Genomic DNA, 23,465 nt, shown 5'->3' on the forward strand with positions numbered 1-23,465 from the left:
GCGACGGCTGTCCAATCTGCTGCTCTCGTGGGTATTTATGTTTACTGGGTGTAAGCGAGCCTTGAGAGTGTTCACCAGCGCCACCCTCGACCATAGCGGCGGACGTAGCACGTCCTGTAATACCGCGAGCGTGACGTAGAACGTCATCTAACGGCGAGGGCGGAAACTGTGCGAGAGCCCTCTTATGCTACCTTTGGCATTAAGACTGCCAGAACCGAGACCCTCGTGAAGCTATCAGCAGACAAGTTAAAGGAAATGAGGGGCCCGTTTGACAAATTTATGAAGGGAGCCAACAGTCACCGAAACCAAGGTGCATAGGGGGACGTTGATTTTTTTTAATGTGTTATGCTTATCAGTGGGATAACAATTCTTAGATTAATAAATCGCTTAAAGAAAATTACTTATAAAGCAGCCGAAAAAACAACCATGCCGCCGGTGGGATCCGAACCCACGACCTCCGAATATCGCGTCCGGTGCTCTTACCATTTTCTTAAGCGATTTATTAATCTAAGAATTATTATCCCACTGATAAGCATAACACATTAAAAAAAAAATTAACGTTCCCCTATGCACCTTGGTTTTGGTGACCGTTGGCTCCCTTCATATTATCTATCTATCTATATATATATATATATGAACACACAAGGGAAGGAAACAGAGGGGCTCGTTGTGCAAAGCCGCACCTGTCCTCACCTCGGCGAACAGCGAGAGCAGAGGGGGCGCAGGCTCCGCGAGGCGAGTGCAGGCATTTCGCTGTCGGCAGCAGATGAAGTCGTCTCCGCACGCAACCAGATGGACGGGCGAAAGGAAAGGACGAGGTGCGGGGGAAAGGGGACGGTAGAGAGGAGGCCGAAAACGAGCCCGGGGTGACGGCGCGTGTCACAATTCCGTCCATGCTTGGCTTGCGCGCGGTGCGTAATCGCGGCCCGTCTTCGCGGTCCGCCGGACAGGGCCCCTTCCCTCTTGTTCGCCCCCTCTGCTTTCCTGGGAAAGCGCGCGCCAGCACGCATCGCTCGGGGCAGCCGAGCAGCGAGCCGAGAAGCGGTGCGGGCTGCCCCCCTTCCCGACGCCTTTTTGCGTCGCGTCCCCCCTCGGCAGTAATCCCGCCGGATCTCGGGAGGCGGCGGTATGAATCCGAGGCTGGTCGGCATCGTCTTCGAAAGGAGGCGCCCTGCCTAGCCCCTGTATCTTGGTTTGCATTGGCAGTAACCCGGGTAAGTGGCGAAAAGAAAACGCCACTCGCCTCTCTCATGGAGAGGCAAGGGAAGATCGGGTGGTTAAGGAACCGCTGAGCAGCCCTGCGCGGGGCGAAGAGGGATACGGAATGTATAAAGAGAGCTGAGTTAAGAATGAAATGTCAGGTAGGAAAGTAAGGATGATGGTTTAGGGATAACCATAGCCTGTCTCGCAGGCACAGCATCCTTTAGAAAGTGATGGTGATTATGGATTTTTATGGCGTAAGGGCATCAATGGCCAAAAGCGCTATGGCACAAGGTATTTGCGATTACCCAAGATGGGGCCAAAGGCCCATTCTTCCGAGCATTTCACCCATGTAAGCCGAGCACCAGACCAAGGGAAAGCTTGTACCCTTTGCATCACCGGTGGGTATCACGAAAGAGAAAAAATGCCGGCTGTCACTGGCGGTCGCCGTTCGACAACATTCAGCTTCGTCTGTGTCGAGCACGCTCAAAGGTCTCAACCAGGCTATCGACACTTTTCTAACTTTTCTTGAACATCTAGGTTCCTTTTGTATCCTGCCTCCAACTACGCATCTCGTTCATTTAAAGGCGCCTGCTCCATCAGTGGTGGCATCCTTACCTGTTTAAAGACTCGCTCCTGGTTTTGATCCCTGCTTGCCGTACCTTGCCACAAGACCACGGGTATGCTACATTTGTTCCGCGCGCTACACAACTAGGGGACCTTTCGCGCAGTGTAGCGAGGCTGGAACAGCAGGATAATTATATATTGAATTTGATGGACATAGCATCGCTTTCATGTATCAGTCCGTGTTTCATCTAGTGCGAAAGCGCTCACGTGCTCACCAACTATCACCATGAATCTTGTCAACCGATCTTGCAGTTTTGGGATGTTCCCGAGCAAAAGCGACGCCACGTGATGTTTCTTGTGCGTGAAATAAAAACATTCAGCGCCGTGACTGGGATCCGAACCCGCAGCGGCCCGAACAGATCAGCTTCGCCGGCCACGGCACAAGGGCGCTACGCTATTTCCGCAGCCGATCTCGCCTCGTGTTAAACTGCAGCACACCTTCGCGCTGTGTATTGCAAATCGTCCTCTTCTTCAACTTGCATCTGCGGCACGAACAGATCTGATCAGCTTAACCTTCATCAGATCTTAACATGAGTGCAATTCCTCTCTAGGCGTGCCGACGGCCCAGCAAAGCAAAACCATGAACCAATCAGCCTGAACATATGCTCTCGCACGTCTACTCGGTTTAGCTACGCTAAAACCCTAACATTTTTTTTTTCTCTTGTCGGAGCATCTCTGTCGTCCAAATTTCCATTATTTCGTCCTTTTTTTCCCGCTTTGTTTGCTAGGCTCAGAGGTTTGGTCTGGTTTATGGGGGTTTAACGTCCTAAATTGACTCAGACCATGAGGAACAGCGCAGAGGAGGGCCCCGGATAATAATTTCGACCACCTCGGATTCTTTAGCGTGCACTGATCGCACAGTACACGGGCCTCTAGAATTTTGCGTCCATCGAAATCCGCCCGCCGCGGCCGGGATCGAACCCGCTTATTTCGGGTCAGCAGCTGAGCGCAATAACCACTGAGCCACCGCTGCGGCTCTAGGCTGAGGGGTGTCCCTCCAGTGGTGCACTCCGGAGTTAACTAGTCCAAATCACTCAGCGGTTGGTGAATGCGTGCCCATCGTAAATCGATTATCGCGTTTGCTCTCAAGCGTGTGATAGGTCCCCTATGAGATGCGAAGAGTCGTGACCATTGCAATAACTAGTTCATGTCGCCTCTCAGAGAGGACGCCACACATCCGTACTAAAGCTTGACGGATTGCTTTAAGAAATAGCAGGAGAAAAATGAGCCAAGACTGGTTGCAACTGCCACCATCGGTTTCAAGGGAGACACCCCTAACTTCCATCCATCCCCATCCATGTCGCCTCTGCTCCTCGTTTCCCCCTTCGCGTTACGTGAAAGACGCTGCAGAACCGGGATACTGTCGCGAATGGGTAGCGCGTCCCCGACTCTCCGAAGAGGAACGCTATCGCGTGCAGGTTCGAACCAGAGAAGAGAACAAAGAGATCGAACAGAACAAAACGAAGCCGTATTTATGATTTAAAGGAAAGGGGGCCAATAAGAAAGGAAAAAAGCCAAGAAAAACACACACTCAACACGCGTACAACACTACAGGATGAAACAAAGTGTTCGCCAGGTACTGAGCGTCCCAGGGGAAGCGAGGATGCCTTGCAGACAGGGCGGATGCGGGTTGTTGTAGTGCGACGCGTCACTGGCGTTACGTCGAAGAAAGCGGCGGTAGGGAGCAAGGTGGTGGTAGGAGCGGAGAGGAACACAGGGAGACGCCGGTGGACTCGCGTCAGCAGCCCGAAGAACTTGGCCGTAGCAGGAAAAATGGTAACCAGGTCTCGTCGACAGCGTCACGAAACGCCGGAGGCTTCAAGCAGGCTATCGAAGAGTGCCTTTCGGCAGCGCGGACCCTCAGTCCATCGGATGCCACCTCCAAACTCGCAAATAACTCAGGAGGCTTGCGTCGGCGATCCAAAGGAAGGTAATGGCAGCACGGACCCAACGTCCGACGGCTGCCACCTCCACGCATGAATGACCCGATCTCCGCTGCGCTGCCTTCCTTTACACCTCGTTTTTCCGACACGTCAGCTCTCCGCTCCTCGTGCTCGCCACGCTCTTTGTCGCCGTCGCCTCGCACACGCCTTTCGCACGCGCACACCCGCAACGCTGGACTGGAACGCGCAGCACTCCGCTGTCCGACGCACCACTGTCGACAAACCGCGTTCACAAATCCTCCGAGGATCTTTTGTGCACCTCACAGATACATACCCTTAACAGCCGTCGCTGCGGAAAAACGCATTTAGGCTTTTACAAGAAGCCTCTTCATGCAATCTTGTCCCGGTACATGTTTTTACAGCGATAGCTGTTAGGCGGCCTTGTCGTCGCCGTCGGCGTAACCGGTGGGTGCGTTACCATGCTTACCCACTCTAAGAACTGCTACTCTCTTTGATAGAGTATACCGGCCACTGTACTCCCTACAGCAGCACTCTACTCCTCCAGATTGCCTAAGGAGTGAAACGCCTCCTGTGGCAGAGAAGAATACAACCGCCACTGCACTCTCTCTACGGCCAGGAGAAGTTGGGCGATGTTAATTTTTTTTCGCTTTTGTAATGCAGTGGAGCAATTTAGTCACCTACGACACGTATCTCATGTAAAATAGGTCCGCGCTTGATTCCGCTTAACGTAAACGAAGAGCTATCCTTTTGAGCTGCAGAAAAGAAGCGATATGCCTGAGCAAAGGTTCTAAATAAGTACCACTCAGCGAAAGCATGCTTTTACGTACATGCATATGAGAAGGGAATGCCTTGTAACTGTCGCAAATTATCCGAAACCTAGCGCAATCGCTAAGTATTTTACGCCCCCCGGAGCCGCCTTTCTTAATTTGGTACATCTCTTTCGAAACAGTTCAGGTGTTCGAGGGGATGCTTGTAGCGCGACAAAATAACACAAGAGACAGAGACGAACGGGACAAGCGCCACTCTCAACTGGTTTTATTCAAAAACACGATCGCAACATTTATACATTTCCCCTTCTTCTTCAAGAACATAATCACCCGATCCCACATGCGAATGACACGCAAATATCACGCTTGAATCAAATCAGTTTATCTAAAAACCTGTACTCCTTGGAAAACATCGTCACCGAAGGGCTGCTGACGCATTCCGACCCTTTCTTTTTGATATGGAACGCCTCAATTAGCTCACGCGTAAGCGCATCTTTGCTTCTGCCAATGACCTCTGTTCTGTTTAAAAATGGTGAGCATTTGCATGACTTGCAGTGAACTACCATATTTGTTCCGCTCCCATTTTCGAGGCATTTTTCATGCTCGCGCAGGCGCTTGTTCAGGCATCGTCCAGACTGGCCAACGTACACTTTTCCACATGAAAGTGGAATCTGGACGATGCCAGTCTGGACGTTGGCCAGTCTGGACGATGCCTGAACAAGCGCCTGCGCGAGCATGAAAAATGCCTCGAAAATGGGAGCGGAACAAATATGGTAGTTCACTGCAAGTCATGCAAATGCTCACCATTTTTAAACAGAACAGAGGTCATTGGCAGAAGCAAAGATGCGCTTACGCGTGAGCTAATTGAGGCGTTCCATATCAAAAAGAAAGGGTCGGAATGCGTCAGCAGCCCTTCGGTGACGATGTTTTCTAAGGAGTACAGGTTTTTAGATAAACTGATTTGATTCAAGCGTGATATTTGCGTGTCATTCGCATGTGGGATCGGGTGATTATGTTCTTGAAGAAGAAGGGGAAATGTATAAATGTTGCGATCGTGTTTTTGAATAAAACCAGTTGAGAGTGGCGCTTGTCCCGTTCGTCTCTGTCTCTTGTGTTATTTTGTCGCGCTACAAGCATCCCCTCGAGCAATATGAACCAACTCGCCCAGCAAAATGTTTTATTGAAGTTCAGGTGTCCAACGATATATGAGACAGATACTGCGCCATTTCCTTTCCCCCCAAAACCAATTATTATTATTATTATTCGAAACAGTGCTCTTCCGAGGACAAGCGCTTCGCAGAAAAGAGCGAAGCTTCAGTTCAAGGAAAACAGTTCTGTCAGATCCCGTAAACCTGCTCGATTCGCCGCGAAACATCACTCTAAATACTTGCTATTGTAGTGCTGATACGGCGCGAATGGTCGACCAGTGCTCAAGTGAAGCTTCACAGCGTTTTTAATGCAAGGAATTATGCAGCAGCACAGCACTTATCTTGTTCACGAAGGGTGAGGCTTCAACATACCGTGCACCATGAAATTGCTTCCGAGCAAAGATTATCCGTGGCGCGCCGCTGCTGTCTGGACTGTTTCATCATTTACTGAGCTGTGACAACTAACGCGGCATCGATCTGTGAAGTTAAATGACAGACGTTCACGAAACATACGCAAGAAGCGCCACGGAACTCATAATGCAAACATTTATATGTGTTCAAAAACAGTAACTCTAGTCCCAGTGATAGTGAACAAATACTTTGTAAGTGCCTGAGTCATCTGCCATCTGGAGAGGCTATACAGGTAGTCTAAAGAAAAGCGCAGTTAGAAAATTGAAGGTGTCAGCAACTTCCTTAAGGAATCTCAATAAAGGCCCCTCACGAGTGTGTCCACTCGGTGCGAATAGGAAAGGAAAATGAGCACTGAGACGCCTAATAAGCACAGCTACTAAAAAAGGGTGGTTGGACGATTTGAAAAACAAAAAACGCCCTGCACCCTGTTCCCTGTACCGTTGTATCGGCAACCTTTTCTCGAGTTCCTTGACGCCAGTGTGTTAAAACGGGTTAGGCGAATGTGCATTTCTTCTGCCGCGAAAACATTCTTTTTTAAGCTGCACACGTCAACGCTGCCTGTGAAGGCATGGCTTCATGCTAAGGAGATGCTTGCGCCACGGACGGTGAATTGTCGCCTCTGCAATACACCACAGACAATTGACCATCGTTTTGTTCTGTGCATTGATGATATCTTCTGGGACATTTTACAACGAACAATTAAGGAGGACGTTGACATCACACCCTGCAGTACTCGTCTTTTGCCCGCGGATAAAAACACCACATAGCATGTGTTGAGGCCTTTATTAATGGTGTGCGTCTGTTTTTGTCCCGTCGTCTGATGTCACCTTATGCGACGGTCAACCTGGGTCGCATAAGCCTACGGGTAGCTCTGTTTAGAACAGCCGCCTACCAAAACTAAATTCCTACACAGCTATCGCTGAATCTCGTGTGAATGTCAGTTGTCAGCAAGTTAAGAGAAAAGCGCGAATGACATCCGAGGCCGCGTAAAACGCAGCTGGTGAGAAAATAACACCTACACAAAGTGAGGAAGTATATTTTCTTGTGGCGCAGGTTTGATCATGTATAAAAATCATGACAGGGAAGAACAGCAAACTCTGAAGAAAAAAAATACTAAGCAAGCCGCTGGCTCCTGTCATCTCTTCATGGCGGACATCTGCGCTCTACTTGTATTTGGTACATCTCGATAATCTGTACTAATAGAAAAATTTGATATTTATTCCTTTTAACTGCCATAATACCGCACCGTGTGCTACATTTCTATTTATATGGTGCAAGGCAGTAAGCGCCGTCATAAGAATAAACAATAAGGAATCATGAAGGCGCAAAGAATAAATTGTCGTTGCTGGCTAAATGATGCCAAATTTTGGAGGTTTTTTAAATTAATAAGTTTGCAAACATCTTGACTATTTAACATGGTAGATCTTAAGGCACGTGACAGACTGGCACAGTTATAGATTGACCTAATGCTTAAAAAAAGCTTTTCTTTTGGAATCAACACATGAAAATAGTGAAAATTAATGGTCACACGTACATCATGGAAGCTTTGAGACAGTGTGCAAGTCGAATAGATGCACCTTTCAATATTGGCTGCAAAAGAGACTAAAGCATAATAAACGTAGCGTGACAAAAGGTACAAAGATGTTGCAAATCGACATTTTATATTGAAATTGTGGCTGGTAACTGAATGCAGGATTGCTTAGTTTGATTTTAAACACCCAAAGTGGGAGTTGCAAAAAATAAATGAATCATGGAGTGTCTCGTTTTGAGAAAGGAAAAGAATAAAGGAGCGTATCAGACATTCATAATACCCTAGCACATTATCCATGATATGGCGCCAAAAGACTGCAGACGTTGCTTTTTAAGGCGCTAAATTCTCCCAGGAGAGAAAATATACGGGCTGACATATTCGCTATAAGCGATAATTCGATAAAATGGATCTTAAAAACTATCCTCGGGGACTACGTACACCATGTTGTAAGCCCTTCGAAGAAAAATGCAAACAGACTGAGAAGATTCAAAATGAGAGATACCTACCTACAGTTTTTTTTTTTCTCAGAACAGTGTACCCAAAACATTTATTGATTAGCTATGTACACGAAATCGACTCCATCTGTTGACTCACTTAGAGATCTGTGTGCGTACATCAGGAATTTATAGTGTCGTTAATGCAGTGAATGGCTTAATATACGCGTGGTTTGCTTCGGAGCTGCGTATAAAATTCGGCTGCACGCCGTATGCGATTGCCATTGTAGTACTTACGCTATGGATTCGGTTTGAGGTTAGCACACCGATTTTCTAAACCTAATCTTCCCTGCGTTTTAACAATGAAAAAAATAGCCGAGTGAGCTTCAAAGGGCGAGCGATGCGAAACCGAATTAAGGGCTTATTCCTGCGAGCTTTCGTTTCACTATTACTGCAGCCTAAGTCGTTTGATTCAATTTTCCTGTTTTCTTTTTCATCGACAACAAATTTTCTTCTGCTTGAATCAAAAGCTCAATCAGCGGTGGTATTACCGCAGCAGCTTAATAGGAGGTTTCCTGTCGTCAGCACTCAGGTGAAGATTACTGCATCACGTGCTGGATTGAGAGCTTCACTATGGTGGATCTTAATCGCCAATTAACGGAGAGATTAAAATGCCCTAGTGCGGTGGAAATTAGTACTGAAGGACACTGCTTCCACGCCATGATACGAACTGTCGTCATAGCGCCTAATTTTATTTCGACAGATCCCACTGGTGTGCAAACGTATTCCTGTACCTCGACTGTTGCGCAATTCTGCCGCTCGTGCTCGCCGATTCTTTCGATATTGCCCAGTCGACAGCTGCGCATGAAAACCGTGCCTGTTAACCGCGGCCCTCGTTCGAACAAGGTAACCGCTCTATCTCTCGGCCGCCCTCCTGATTAAGCAGCAAGCTAGTACATGAGGATAGAAATTTGGAGGGGCGGCCACTTGTAGCCTGAAACAATCGAGAGTGTCTAAGGCTCCGCCCCGAACCCCTAGTCCCCCGGCACAGCGCTTCTGCGTAGCCGCTGCTAACGCTCTTCGAATGGGAGCGTCTGTCGTCGACAGCCGTTGCGACACTCTAGCATGTGTGCCCTGCTTCAGGCGATTGAAGGAGAGAGGCCGTTCACGCTGTATCCAAGCGATCTCCTTGGAAAAACACGATCAGCATGGCGTAGGCAAGTTTCTTCTTTTTTGTTTTTTCCTCTCGTCTTCCGGTAGATCTCTTCCTCTTTTTATGTTTCGCTAGTTCCTCGTCTTCCGTGTACAGCGTTCTTGGCTCCGGCGTCCCGCCCCGCTTAATTAGCGGACCCTTATTTTCCTTGGCTCTTAGCGTCCGCTCAATAATTTATTGCGTCCACGTTTTTCGCAGCCACTTTACTTAGCCATCCGTAGACGCCGGGTTGTCGGGGCTTAATTAGAAATTGACTACAATAGATGCCTACGGATTGTCTCGCCTGCTCAACTGCGGAAATTAATTTTCCCAACTGCTTATAGGCGCAGCAGGACAAGGTTTCCTTTCCACCTCGGGTGAAGCTTCCATTCTGCTTTTCCGCCCCGATGCGAGAACTCAAGTCGTCAAGCGGCACATTCTAAAAGCCCTTACAAAAAAATCTAAAGACAGTCCGTAAACGTCTGTCTATAAAATCTGTAGACTTCATGCAGACAAATCCTATAGACTAGTTTACAGGCAGTACGAACTCTATAGTCTACGGGCAATGTATAGATTTTTGGTCATATACTTTCAGTAGACGTTTGTTTGTAGACTATGAACAGAAAAATCTATATGAACGCAACAGAATCTACAAGAAATATATAGACAATCTTTAGACCCATTTTATACGGAAGGAATGTTCGGAATTGAAATTAAGCAAAGCGTTTCAAGCTACAGGATAGCTCGAGCAGCTCAACTTTCGTGAGCAGCACGACGGGCAAGAGGCGTTAAGACGCAGGCGCGGCGTAGAAAACCGCTCAGCCCGAACGTGCAATTTCAGCGGTTCCCGTAGAAGCTGTGGCGCGCGTGAGTGAGCGCCAGCTGTGTTGTTCCACTTTCTGACGCTGGTACAAAAAACGCGATAAGCAGATATCGCCGCCAAGCGGGCGAGCGACGAGGATTCACAACGGCCCAAGATGGATGGAAGTCGGACGGGAAAGTGTCACTCGCACAATTCCAAAGGCAGAAGCTTTAGCCGCGCTTTTATTTGTTTTTCTTTTATTTCTGCCTCTATCAGTACCAAAAATGCCTTCGAAGACGTCGTCGGCCGGTCACGTCACACAAGGAGAGCGCGAAAATCGTCGAGTCGCTGGCGCGCTGTGCCACCATTGTTATAAGTGGGCTGTCGAAGCGAGGGTGACGTTGGGCGAAACGTCCGTATATATATATACGCGCTACGCGGGCTTATGCGCGGGTCGCGCTATTCTTGCGCCTAAGGGGTGCAACGCGTGAAAGATGGCCCCTCTTTCGGAGACGGTGCCGAGCAAGCGGCCGAAATAAGTATGATTGAAAGCGTCTCCGCTTGAAGGCAAAACACGTTAGAGTGACCCGCGGAAAAGAGCAATGCGCGCTGGAAATATGCGGGACCTTGCTGCAGTCTTCGTTTGCAAAAAAAGTGCGTCTCTTCACTTCGACCACCTGGGGATCCAGTGCACGTTAAAGATCCCCAGGTGGTCGAAATGATTCCGGAGCCCTCCACTACGGCACCTCTTCTTCCTTTCGTCTTTCACTCCCTCCTTTATCCCTTGCCCCACGGCGTGGTTCAGGTGTCCAACGATATATGAGACAGATACTGCGCCATTTCCTTCTCCCCAAAACCAATTATTATTATTATTCACTTCACAAGAAAGAACGGAGGGGGGGGGGGGGGGTTGTGCAGTTACCAATGGATGTGTTTGGGGTCAGGAGCACCGAATCAGTACCGGCGCACTTCTGACGTCACAGACTTGTTCTGTTCACCTGATGCGCCATAAATAGACAACGTCATTATTTTTTAATCAAACAGCATTAAAAGCCTCATCGGAGAAAAAAAATACTTCGTTTTTCATAGAATTCACCCATTCGCTGTATGGAACTGACGTCACAAGACTTTCAGCTATGCCATTTCTGGTAAAGGCATCGGCAGCTTCTAATGATATCGTATTGCTGATACATAAGGTAATTGATTTTTTAAATGAAGTTTGCCTAGTAGCTTGCACATGGTGATTTTGCCGCGTGAATGGTGGGTTTGCAGTCATGTACTCATACAGTTATCCGGTCATGCAGGCATTGCGGAGTCACGGTGTAGAGCGAACAGTCCTATGTGAAACGACATGTACACGTGTAGGCCGGCTACAGAAATCATAGCACGAAACAAGGGCGCATGGACCCTGCTGCTCCTGTTGCAGCATATAGAAACTGTCTGTATGTGTGCGTACACATGTGTGCGTACACAATAAAAGCGTACACAATGACAAGGCGATTCGCTGCGTCTTCTCTACATTTTAATTATTGTTACGTGCTCTTCACACTTCCATGCGACACAATTGGATGGCTCAGTGGATAATTCCGAAATTTACGCGCCACAAGGGTTTCCGTCCATACCAATATCACTCGTGGCAGCAGAAGTGGCAGTGATGAGGGGGATCATGTTCGGGAAGGAATACAAATACGTAATAATCATGATTTCAGTGATGTTACAATGACTGATTTTAGTCTTAACACTAGATCCTACTAAAGCATCGGTTGAAATTTGGGCAACCTACTTAAAGGGCCACAGAAAAGGGTGTTCGAGCGTGGCTTTAAAATAATTGCACTATTTAGAATACAGGCCACCGAGCGTTCATGCCGCTAACGAGACCTCAAAAGCGAGTGGGAAATTTTACAAAACATTTTTAAAAATTTTTGCACCTCGCGGCGACGCACGGTGTCGGGCTTTCGCGCGAAAACCTAGCATACGACATCACGTCGTGCAAGTAACCTCAGCAGCCGGGGGTTATCATTGGTTCACGGCGTCAAATTCTTTCAGACGTCACTCGCTACCGCGGCCGAGGCCACTCCGCGCGCCGCAGCCGGCGGAGGTAGGGGAGGGGCCGAGTGAGCGGGGCCGGCGGACGAGCACCGCCGTTCTGGCGTGCGAGAGGAGAGGGAAAGGCGCGAAAGTTCAAACTTTGTCTGCATATAAGTCAGCTTCCACAAAATGCATTAAAATAACTCTTGCTGGAGGGCCGCCGCAGTGGCTGAGTGGTTATGGCGCTCGGCTGCTGACCCGAAAGAGGGTTCGATCCTGGCCGCGGCGGTCGAATTTCGATGGAGGCGAAATTCTAGATTCCCGTGTACTGTGCGATGTCAGTGCACGTTAAAGAACCCCAGGTGGTCGAAATTTCCGGAGCCCTTCACTACGGCGTCCCTCATAGCCAGAGTCCCTTTGGGACGTTAAACCTCATAAACCAAACCAATTCTTGCTCGAGGAAAATTATTAACCGTCGTCTTTTAACATCCCAGACATATCGCACCTTTGTCGAAAGCCCCTTCGTGGGTCCCTTTAATCATCGACATAATTGGGATAGCAGATTTTGGTGCTTCCTAAAAAGTACAAACTGAAGTGGGGGCGCAGGCCAAGGCACCGAAATTGAGCCATCATAACAAGATATGTGCAAGGATCTTGAAGAAAAAACTAGAAGGACACCTAATTATCATGAGCTATAACAATGCAATAGCCTAAGAACCTTCTTGTGAGCTTGCCAACCACCCTCAGGTAGCGCATTCCGCCGCCCGCATCACAACCTCTTCTTTCTACGGTAGCCAATATCTGAGTCTTCCGCCGCCAGTCGCCATCCGGTCTTTCCCCCTTTCCCCTAAATGTGGCGAGGAAGATTTTCATCTGGTTAAACCTGGAGTGGCGCGATGGCTACAGCTGGCTGAGTGGAACTTGGTCACGTCACCAACCACGTCATTAGCCACGGCGCCGGCAGCTGCTCCTCACCACGTGACCAACCACGTGACAGCATGGTGGTGCAGCCACAGGGTGGCGCGCATCCACCAGGTGGCGGCGAATGTTTGACGACGTAAAGAATGTTAAACGACGTAAGAAGTTAACGTGGAGAAGATTGGGTCAACAATAAAGCATCGAGGAAGCCAGAAAATCGCAGAGCCCAAATTACACGTGGATGGAAACCGCACTGGGGCACCACGAGACAAGAACCGCAATCTGATCTTGCATTTGTATAAGGCAGTTTAAATAGCACATAAATTCCATAGAGATCCTTACAGTAAGCAGGCTAATCACAGAACTGATATTAGAAATACGGATGCGAAGAAAAAACACGATTTTGTTGCAAATACGTAACAATAAGAAAGACTTTGAAAATGATGCGCACACAAGGAGCAGCAAAACAAAATAAAGTCACCTAGGGAGCGACGGCGAAGGTATTGGTTACATTCAATTAAGGGTCGCAGTTCTGTTGCACAAATTTGGCTAGGTGTGGCCGTTAATCGAAAGTGGAATTTTCAGTCACGTTTTCTAGCTATATTCCGGGAAAACTACTCTGTTGTACACCGCTCGTACCTGATGCTGTACCTGGCGCTGAGTTGCAAATATCGAAGTTCCTTTGGCGCTACATGTCTGCACTGCTCCGGCACGGCTCGTCGCCACCGGTTTAAATTATGTCATCTCCGGTTTGGTTCATTGCAGTTGAGAATCTTGCAATTTTAAAAGATTTGCAATGCCCGGGTGCAGCACACGCCATCGATTCGAAATGCACGAGCAGGCGAGCTGAAGTGAAGGTCTTCTTTGTTTTGCAGTGGGCTTAAATTCGTGATCGGCTATTGTCTGAATTCTCGTTTAAAAGGCGCAGGGTTGCTGAGCGGAACATTCTGGAATATAGTAATTATGATAGCAGCAGGCAGCTATCAGCAGCTGGAAGCACCCCCCCCCCCCCCCCCCCTGGGGCGGCTTAGATGATGAATGGCAATTTACCAATACCCCTCAAGAGAAAAGTATACAACAGCTGTATCTTGCCGGTACTCACCTACGGGGCAGAAACCTGGAGGGTAACGAAAAGTGCTCAACTTATATTGAGGAGCACGCAGCGAGGTATGGAAAGAAAAATGACAGGTGTAACGTTAAGAGACCGGAAGAGGGCAGAATGGGGAGGGAAGAAACGTGGGTTAATGACACCCTAGTCGAAATTAAAACGAAGAAATGGGCTTGGCCAGAGTATGCAAATCGATCACAAGTTATCCGACGGTCGTTAAGGGTAACGGACTGAATACCATGAAAAGGCGAGCGTTTATTTTTACAAAGATTGCAAATACACGTGGTCGGAAATCTTGGCATCATGCAGGCCACTGTCTCCCATAAAATTATTGCGGTTGTTTTTGTTTGCCGAAAAGAAGTAACTTCTGCAGGTAGCTCCTAATCCCGGCCGAAAATTGTGACGGTCGGCAAAGATCTGCATCGGTTATTATTTAACCACAGAAGCATTATGTTTCTCGAGCGCGAATAATATCTTATTGCTTGTGATACCTTTAACGTGGGCGGCCCCGATCCTCGTCTCAGTACCTTTCGCTTAGAAAATAAGATTACAAAATGTTCACGTTGATCGCAGGATAGCTTTTCCATTCGGTAGTTTCTTCAAGGGGTCACCGAAAACACCATCCTGTTTTCTAGCGAATAACAAGGGGTGAAGATCCCAGACGTCCTCTAACAAATAGGGTAGCCGTTTTCGCCTGCAGCTAAGCAAAGTTCCACGGTCTACCAAGCACAAGTCCTCTAAAGGGCGCCTATTACTGGCTGTGGAAAGTCTGTTCTATTTCTCTTAGTGAACCTGTTTCTTTCTCTTTTTTTTTTGCGCACTAATTCGTATCAAGACGTTGGGAAAAGCTGTGCTAAGCACCTGCCACTTGTCTTTTTCTTTTTTTTTTTCGACTGCCGTCTGACGAGCGGGCGATTGTAAGCGGGCAAAAGGCGAACAGCAAAAGGGACAGAGTTTTCGCCGGGGCCCAGCCGATGCTTCCTCCTGCAGGCCCCCCAGCTCCGGCTCGCTTCTCGGCGACGTTGGTCAATAAATCTTCCCTGCTCGAAGGGGTTCGCCGCTTGGCATTGCACAGTCAGCGCCCTCTGTTGTGTGCGCCTCTCACAATCAGCAGCAGGCCCCGCCGCACGGCTTCGGTACGATTCTCGTCGTCGCGCGAGCTCTCGTGTTTCTCCCTCGGCGCGCGATAACAAAGGGCTTCACTCGATAACTGCCAAGCCCGCTATCTGGAATTTATGCCTCCCGAGATAAGCGGCCGACCATCACGTGTGAGAAATGTGGGCCGTAAATGTCCCATCTTGTCCTTTTCGCTCTCTGCATTTCCGCCGAGTTCGCCTCAACGCTGCTTCCTCGAAAAATACATTAATGAGCTTTCTGCACGAGGGACGGCGAATAAGGAATGACGCAGCCTGGAGTGAAAAGTGTTCTTTAGACCATCTGCCAGCAAAGTGCGCGATAGGATTACGGCGCAATGACTTCGCCGTGCTCGTTCTCTTTCGACATTGTTGGTATTCGTGACAGGGCGGTCGCCTTCCCACGCTAACGGTCTAAAGGTAAGGAGGAACCGCCTGAAGGAACGCCCAAAGTGCTTCATGTGATAGCCTAAAAAAAGAAATAGATGAGAAATTAGAAGCAGACGGACCCCGGGAAACCAACAAGTCAATTTGCGTCCGGAAACAGCCTAGAAGAATCCCACCATGCACCACGTGTGTTGGGTATGCCCAACGTAACGCTACTTTGTTGAACACTTAATTTGCCTTGATTTCCAGAATTCAGCATTAACAGCGCCGAGGACCACGGTATGGGCTTCGGGTTCTGCAGTAAAAATTCACCGCAGGCCTCGAACATCACCGTCCCACAGTGAATGCGCCACCATAATCACTATCGTTACAACCGGCATTATTGGCGTTGTACATTCCACTGACGGACAGAACCGACTACATGCTGTCATTAATGTCTTCCATCCTGCAGCGCCATTTTGTTCGGCCAGAGTTCGCAAGCTCACTGTTAAATCTCATTCTGGGCCACCCATGATTTTGACTTTCTTTTTTTCACATCTATTCTGGCACTGGAATGCATCGCTGGTTATCAGCTCACATATTGAATGTCCTCCCCCGGTATGTTTTTTTTTTCTTCTGGCTATTCTTTAGTCCGTCTGTGAACATGAAAACGGCGTTGACCACTTTGGTAATGCGCACGCTGCTCAGAAACGACTTTTAATGTTCTCTCACGAAATTTGGTGCGCCATGCTTGCGGGTGAAAATGCAACAGGTCGCGAGCCAAATTCAGTCATCAATGTCTCCATTTTATCCAAATTAAATGAATACGCTTGTATTTTTTGCCCCATCCAGCATTAGTAATACCAGTGGAAATGAGATTGCGTGCGTGGTCGCTCACCATCCGGGCGACCAGCTATGCTTGCTTTGGCATACCCGTTGGATACAGCACTCCTGGCATAAAGTAAGGGTCGTCTATGGATATGCTGAAAGTGGCAACAGCGAACAAGTTTCTGCGATCCTTCTCATTTCCTTCGCGTAATATCATCCATGTTACTGTTATTAAAGGGGCCCCGAAACACATAATCAGTGCATTGTTTTGCCTATTGGTTGCATAGAACGAGTTATAGTGATGCTATTGGGATCGGTCGTGCCGCTTATGCTCCGGTTTTAATATTTTAATTAGCTTTAATTTTCATGGCGCTGACGGTGTCTTCATACAGTGGCGGTTTTTAACAGTAGTTATGACATCACTTAGTGGGAGTTTGATGATTGCACAAAGAGTAAATATACTGCAAATTACGTAATAACTAGACATAAGATGTTCCGCTACCACTAATTACTCACGATAATGCTAAAGGCAGCACTGAGTGTTTCATATCCGAAGGTTTTCTATTTCCAGAGGCCACCCGTGATAAAAAAGCGGTGCCTAAGAGCGTTGCCTTTTTTTCTATCCTGTCTCACCCTATCCTATTTCTCTCTAGAAATCGAGAGAATTTTTTGTTTCTTCGCTTGAGGGCATCGCACCATAGGCTAACGCAGGTAACGTGCGCGATGCCTGTTTAAATAGCGCACGTTACCTGTTTCGTCTCTTTATGGCTCCTCGTTCGTCTTAGGGCATAAGTACACCGCTCCTCATTCATGGCCCACAGCCACCTTTGTTGCCCTGCTGACGATAGATGAGCTGCTTCCAAAGAATATTCCTACCGTGGTTCTCTGCAAAGAAACTTCCTAGCTTTGACTGATTATTCACGCAAGAAAAATCGTGTGGAATGCTCTGCAATAATGGTGCGAAAACGCTAGCAATCCACAAACAGCGCGAAAAGGAAGTGCGCATGCTTCGTTTTGCCTGAGTGGCGCCGCTGAGGCCGCTGCTACCACCGGTGCAGTGGATTGTAGTTCTTCGAACTGCTACCAGATGGCGACACTGGTGTCTGTCTTCGGCGCAGGGCCGAAACGCTGCCTACGCCACCGACCCGTGGCCAGGGGGGCGTTCCGGTCGCGGCCGCGATGCTCCTGAGGAAACAGCAAAGTTCCCGCTACCAAGATAAAGAGTTACGTACCTTTCTCTATTTATCTTCTTCTTTCTGCCTCTTGCTGCTCGACCACTCCATCACTAGTGCCTGCTCAGCCTCCACCCCTAGAAACAGACGTAAACACTGTAGAATCCCCGAGACGTTTTTGCTCCACTGCTCGTGCATTGACTGACCTTTTGTAGCCTTTTGCCTCAAAGGATCAGACGGTGTGTCCGTTGATGTTGACGGACTTAGAGCTCGTCGTCAGATGGGATGGTGACAAGCGAGGGAAGTCCACGGAAGGGGAGCTAGCAGTACACGCTTAGACAAATTTCTTTAGGCATTCTGTAGACTGCCCATAGACTTTTGTCAATAAAGTCTGTATACCTTCTATACACAGATTCGGTAGGTTAGTCTCTAGACATACTATAGAATTATGGTCATACTGAATGGACTATAAATGGACTAAAAAGAATATCAGCAGGAAGGCAACGAAATCTACAAAAAATCTATAGAAGTTCTATTGACCACTTTTATAAGGCAGTATGCTTCGGTCTGCGTGCTTGCCTGCTGTCGGAGTCTAGTGCGAGTGGACTTGCGGACGGAGCACATCACTGCGAACGGCTCCTAGCAACAACGCGAACAAAAAAAGGAATAGCATCGCATGCTGCTGCTGGCGCTTTCGTCACTCTATGTGCTGGATTGGTACTGGTTCTCATTTTGTGGACAATGTGTCGTCTGCCAACGGGGGTGTGGGGGGGCTTGAAACTTCTAAATGGAAAAGTAAGATCGTACAGGTAGCGCGCCCACCGTATCTACCATCAGGACAGGTGGTCACACTTGGGTCTTTCAAAACAATCAAATGCAGTTGCCGCTCAACGCCTCATTTCAAACGTGGTCACTGCTGTCAGCAGTAAGTCAGGAAAAGGGAACGGCATTGTCGCTGCAATCCAAACGAGGTGTTTGTAACGCCTGACATAAAGCATCAAAAATCACGAAAAGGACCAGCATGGTCGGAAAACTAGACTAGAAAAGGAAACTGCGCAGGGTTTAGCTGAGAAGAAAATAAAGTAAAAGATGAGGAATGGTGGATTAGTAAGGCATGTTTGTTCACTTGAATAACGCTCTCTGCAAGCGGTTCTAGATTCTGAAGCTAAATGCGGCGTTGCCGATGCTCCGATGCTCTGGTGCATTCTGAATAACAAGCGACACGTGCACTGAACAATATGACAGCCCACTGCTTTATTCAGGCACATACACCGGGTCCGGAACATACATAAAGGGGCCGGCTCAAAGGTGCCGGGAACGTAAAGTCATCGAGAAAAATGCAAGCTCCGGAAACGCGGAGCCGCTGGAGATCGTGAAACACCCACACAAACGATAGCAGCAGGGGCATCTCTTCCAGTCGCATCCTGTAACGGACAGATTTACTCCATGAATATGCAACGGCCTTTCGTGCGCGACAAGATTATGGGCAGAGAGCGGAGCGTACGAAACGCATTAAATAGCGTGAAGGCCTCGCACTAAGCTCATTTGCAAACTCAGCCTGTTCAGCAGCGTGTGGCATTGTCGCAAACAAGTGCAGGACTTCTGATATTGTGTTCAGGTGCCCTTTTCTTGCCAGCAGCAAGGCATTTCAGCTCACTTAGTATTTTTCTTTCTCGTGAGAGGCTACAATGGTGGCGAGTAGGTGTCTAAATGTGGGCGCATTTGGACCCTGCCGTACTTCCGTATTTGGTCGAATCTAAGCCTGTTGTTTGTGCGAAAGAGCCGGATTTCAGACTCGCAGATCCGCCTAGATATAAAGAAGCGGCTTAAACAACATCGCTGCGACGTCGTTCAGTAGGGCGCTGGCGCAATTTCTTTAGGCTGCTTTGTTCCTCGATGTGGAAGCCTTGACCAGGCGGTGTCACTGGAATGCTGGAGTCAAGCTTAACATTCTTTGACGACAAGAAAATTGATCCAATCTCCAATTGCTGTGAGGGTGTGGCGTAAGCGAAACAAATGCACACTTTTGGCGAAAACAAAGAAAACGCCGTTTCAACTGCGCTCGAACAAGAATGGTGTTTTGAGCATAGCGAGGAAGCAGTCTTTATGCTGTAGAACCAGAAATAGGCAGAACTATTTATAGAGAGATGCCTCGCAGTGCAGAATAGCCGGAGACACACAGAGAAGCACGATGCAGGATGAGGAAAGTGAGAGAGAAGAGGCGACTGTTCAAATAAACTTCTATGCGATTCGTTGCTCCTTTGGCTAGTCTTTTATTTGTCAACCTGCATCTTAAAATATTTGATTTTTCTTTGGTGGCTTTGCGATGTTCAAGCGCTGGCTTACAATTGAGGCGTGCTTAGATTAGAATCAGTACTGTTTTGTAAGAGCGACGCGAATATACGTGAGCGAGGCCGGCACGATAGCACGACCAGTGCGCAAAGCAGGTCTATTGGGAACTAATACGTGAAAATACACGTTCGTCTAACCTTTAGAGGAATCCCTTAAGGTCGGGTATATTTGCAATAAAGTAGTAATAACTCCTCAGCATTCGCCCAAGAGCTGCCATATGCCTACATAATATATCTATACAGCTTCCACAGAACCTTCCTACTTGAAGAAAAGTTGGAAAATATTAATATGGACCACGACGAATTTTCTTTCAGATACAAAGTTCCTCTAACAGATGTGTGGTTTTTATTTGCAGCCCCATGGCTGCACGTGGGTGGGTGCTATTGAGTAATTATTAACTGATTAGAGGAAGGCTTGCCCTCCTTACACGTCGCAAACATGGGCAAGGATAAAAAACTCACAGGACAGTTACGTCTACGTAATGCGAGATTCAGCGTTAGCTGCCTAGGCGTTTAGTTTTGGGAATATTCTGAGGTAGAAAACACAGTGACCTCATATCGCACTGCTGTAGTGGTCAAGTGATGCACCCCTGCGCTGGCAGGCGGCTGTTGCACGGCAGGGCCAGTCGTAGGCTTATGCGACCCAGGTTGACCGTGATATAATGTGAGTGCGTTAATGACCGGCGGGTGTGTTAATGACGTCATTGACGCACCCACCGGTTACGCGGACGCCGGACGACTACGACGCGAAAGCCAGGGATGGGCGCCTAACAGCTGTCGCTGTAAAACTAACGCAGCTCAATAAAACGCCGTGGAAATGTTGCATGCGGCATTGAAACCTGACGAGACACAGCCTTTTGTTCGACAGCATTCTTCACCGTCACTGAATGTTCGCACGGAGAGGCATATAACTTTACTCACGATATTAGTAGTCTATATATATATATATATATATATATATATATATATATATATATATATATATATATATATATATATATATATATATATATATATATATATATATATATATATATATATATATATATGTCACGGTGTTGGTCCCAAGACAGGGACCCGGCAAGAGAGGGCTCCTTTGATGTGATAACTTACTCACTTCCATATCACAGCATGCTGAAAAGTGAAGAAAATCAGGCAGAGGTCCTAATCAAAGGAGCCTACAAGACAGCTTTGGGCTTACCCAGAAACACGTGGAACGACAAGTTGGCAGAACTGGGGCTGCACAACACGTTCGACGAGTTAAGCAGGGCTCAAGTCATGTCACAGATACAAAGGCTAAGGAACTCGGCAACAGGGAGGGCCCTCCTAAGAAGGCTGAACTATAAGGGGGTCCTGGACATATAAGATAGATCGGCACAGCCGGGAATGTTTCGCCGGGCGAGCGTGCGAATACACAAGTGCTGCCTTGTACGATTACCGACCATCGTGCCATCATAGTTTTTCATCAACCGTGGGGATCATCTGACAAGCCTTAACAGGCTCCTTCAAAGGTTAACTAGCACTTGAAGCGGCACTTCGATTTCCTCTGCTGTTCGGCGCTTGTAAATCGAGGCGCGTCAAAAACAAAACCACGGGGCACGCAAAGCTCGTAGACGCGAAGCGCCATAAGAAATCGAAACTCTCCTGGCTGCTTGTGGCGACGGCAAGCATCGGTTTTCTTTGCTTCCAACATTCAGATTGTTTTTTGTCTGCCTTTCATGTGTGATAAAAGTGCACTATCGGTTTTAAAACAAAACTTACTTCAATATTGAACCGCGCAATCTTCCTTTGTCATCCTCAGAGATTCGCGCCCATGTAGGAAGGAAAATTCCTCCATGGTGGCGTCTCCTGTCCTATGGCGTCACCACACTTGTACTTGCGAGATTGGCCTGTGGCGGCGATACCTATAGTTTGGCTCTTGCTATTTTCTACCTTACAAGAGCTTTGTTTTCAGTAAAAGCGGCGTTTTTGTGATCAGGAGCTCGTATTCTATCGATACAAGACAACTTGAATTTCTCCTCAGTGTCCCTTTAAGCAGAAGATCTTATTAACAACCAAGAATAATTTACTACTGCTTAAGTAGACCCTAAAAATATCACAAAAAGGTTCCACAACGTCAAGAAACCGCTTTGATTCTATAGAGACGCACACTATGGCATCGGCGCAGTCACCGCCTTGTCCGCCATGTCGTACAGCCGCCGCTCCACCTATAGGAGCTGGAATGACCGAATAGAGTACGCCTCGTTGCAAGGGAAAACGACGACAGGTGTCGAGAAAAACATTTAGGAATGGTGGCCGACTGAACTTCCAGATAATCAATGAGGGGTCGTAACACTGGATCGGCGCGCTGCTGAGTCGACAAATCAGAATGGATCGCCCCAAGGAAACTGATGTCATCGTCCGTGTCGGATGTAGCGAGTTCGACAGGAGCACGAGAGAGGGTGTCGGCGTCTTCGTGTTTGTGCCCGGACTTCTAGACAATGGTGAGGTCAAACTCTTGCAGGCGAAGGCTCCATTGCGCCAGGCGTTCAGACGGGTCACGCAGGTTGGCCAGCCAACACAAGGAGTGGTGATCAGTGACCACTTTGAAAGGGCGACCATAAAGATACGGGCGAAATTTCCCATCGGCCCAAATAATGGTGAGGCATTTTTTTTCTGTCGTGGAATAGTTAATCTGTGCACGCGAAAGAGCGCGGCTTGCATAAGCGATGACTCATTCAACGTCATCCTGGCGTTGCACGAGAACCGCGCCGAGGCCGATGTTGCTGGCGTCGGTGTGTATTTCAGTGTCACCCCGCTCATCAAAATGGCCAAGAACGGGCGGCGTTTGAAGACGCAGGCGGAGCTCGGCGAAAGCCATGTCTTGCTCGTGGGTCCAAACGAAAGGTGTGGCGTCGCGGGTGAGGCGAGTCAGCGGTTCTGCGAGGTCAGCGAAATTTTCGGTAAAACGTCGGTAGTAACTGCAGAGCCCTAGAAAACGCTGAAGAGCTTTCTTGTCACGTGGGGGTGGAAATTTCGCCACCGCTGCAAGCTTGTCGGGGTCGGGTTTCACGCTGGCGGGGCTGACGACATGGCCGAGAAATTTCAGCTCCTGGTAGCCAAAATGGCATTTCTGGGGCTTCAATGTGAGGTTAGCTGAACGAAGGGCTTCGAGGACCGTCCGCAGACGTTCAAGACGTTGACTAATCGAGCCAGCGAAAACCACTACGTCGTCGAAATAGACTAGGCAACAATGCCATTTAAGACCGGCAAAGCGCAGAACAAAGACCGAAAGGTAGAACCTTAAATTCATAAAGGCGTCTGGAGTGACAAAGGCCGTCTTCTCGCGATCCCGTTCATCGACCTCGATTTACCAGTAGCCACTTTTTAGGTCGATGGAAGAAAAGTACCGAGCGCGCCGAAGGCGGTCGAGAGAGTCGTCAATAAGTGGCAATGGGTAAACGTCCTTCTTCGTGACTGCGTTCAGCTTCCGGCAGTCGACGCAAAAACGCAGAGTGCAGTCTTTCTTTTTAACGAGGACGACCGGCGAGGACCATGGGCTGTAG

At 48.2% G+C, this 23,465-nt stretch overlaps 1 protein-coding gene across 8 annotated transcripts in view; it reads left to right on the forward strand.

The window, feature by feature from the left end:
* Positions 1 to 23,465, forward strand: part of GluClalpha (glycine receptor alpha 1) — a 403,918-nt gene that overhangs the window by 276,221 nt on the left and 104,232 nt on the right. For 4 of the 8 annotated variants that reach the window (XM_077627890.1, XM_077627892.1, XM_077627891.1 and 1 more), the window contains one exon: positions 17,516 to 17,620. The exons of 3 other annotated variants lie outside the window; for them this stretch is intronic. In XM_077627890.1, coding sequence (XP_077484016.1) covers positions 17,516 to 17,620 — 105 coding nt within the window. Of the gene's footprint in view, positions 1 to 15,496; positions 15,624 to 17,515; positions 17,621 to 23,465 lie in introns of those variants that run through there. One more of the 8 variants, XM_077627895.1, reaches the window with a different exon arrangement.

The sequence above is a fragment of the Amblyomma americanum genome, chromosome 6, assembly GCF_052857255.1.
Source record: "Amblyomma americanum isolate KBUSLIRL-KWMA chromosome 6, ASM5285725v1, whole genome shotgun sequence".
In the NCBI taxonomy this organism is placed as follows: Eukaryota; Metazoa; Arthropoda; class Arachnida; order Ixodida; family Ixodidae; genus Amblyomma; species Amblyomma americanum.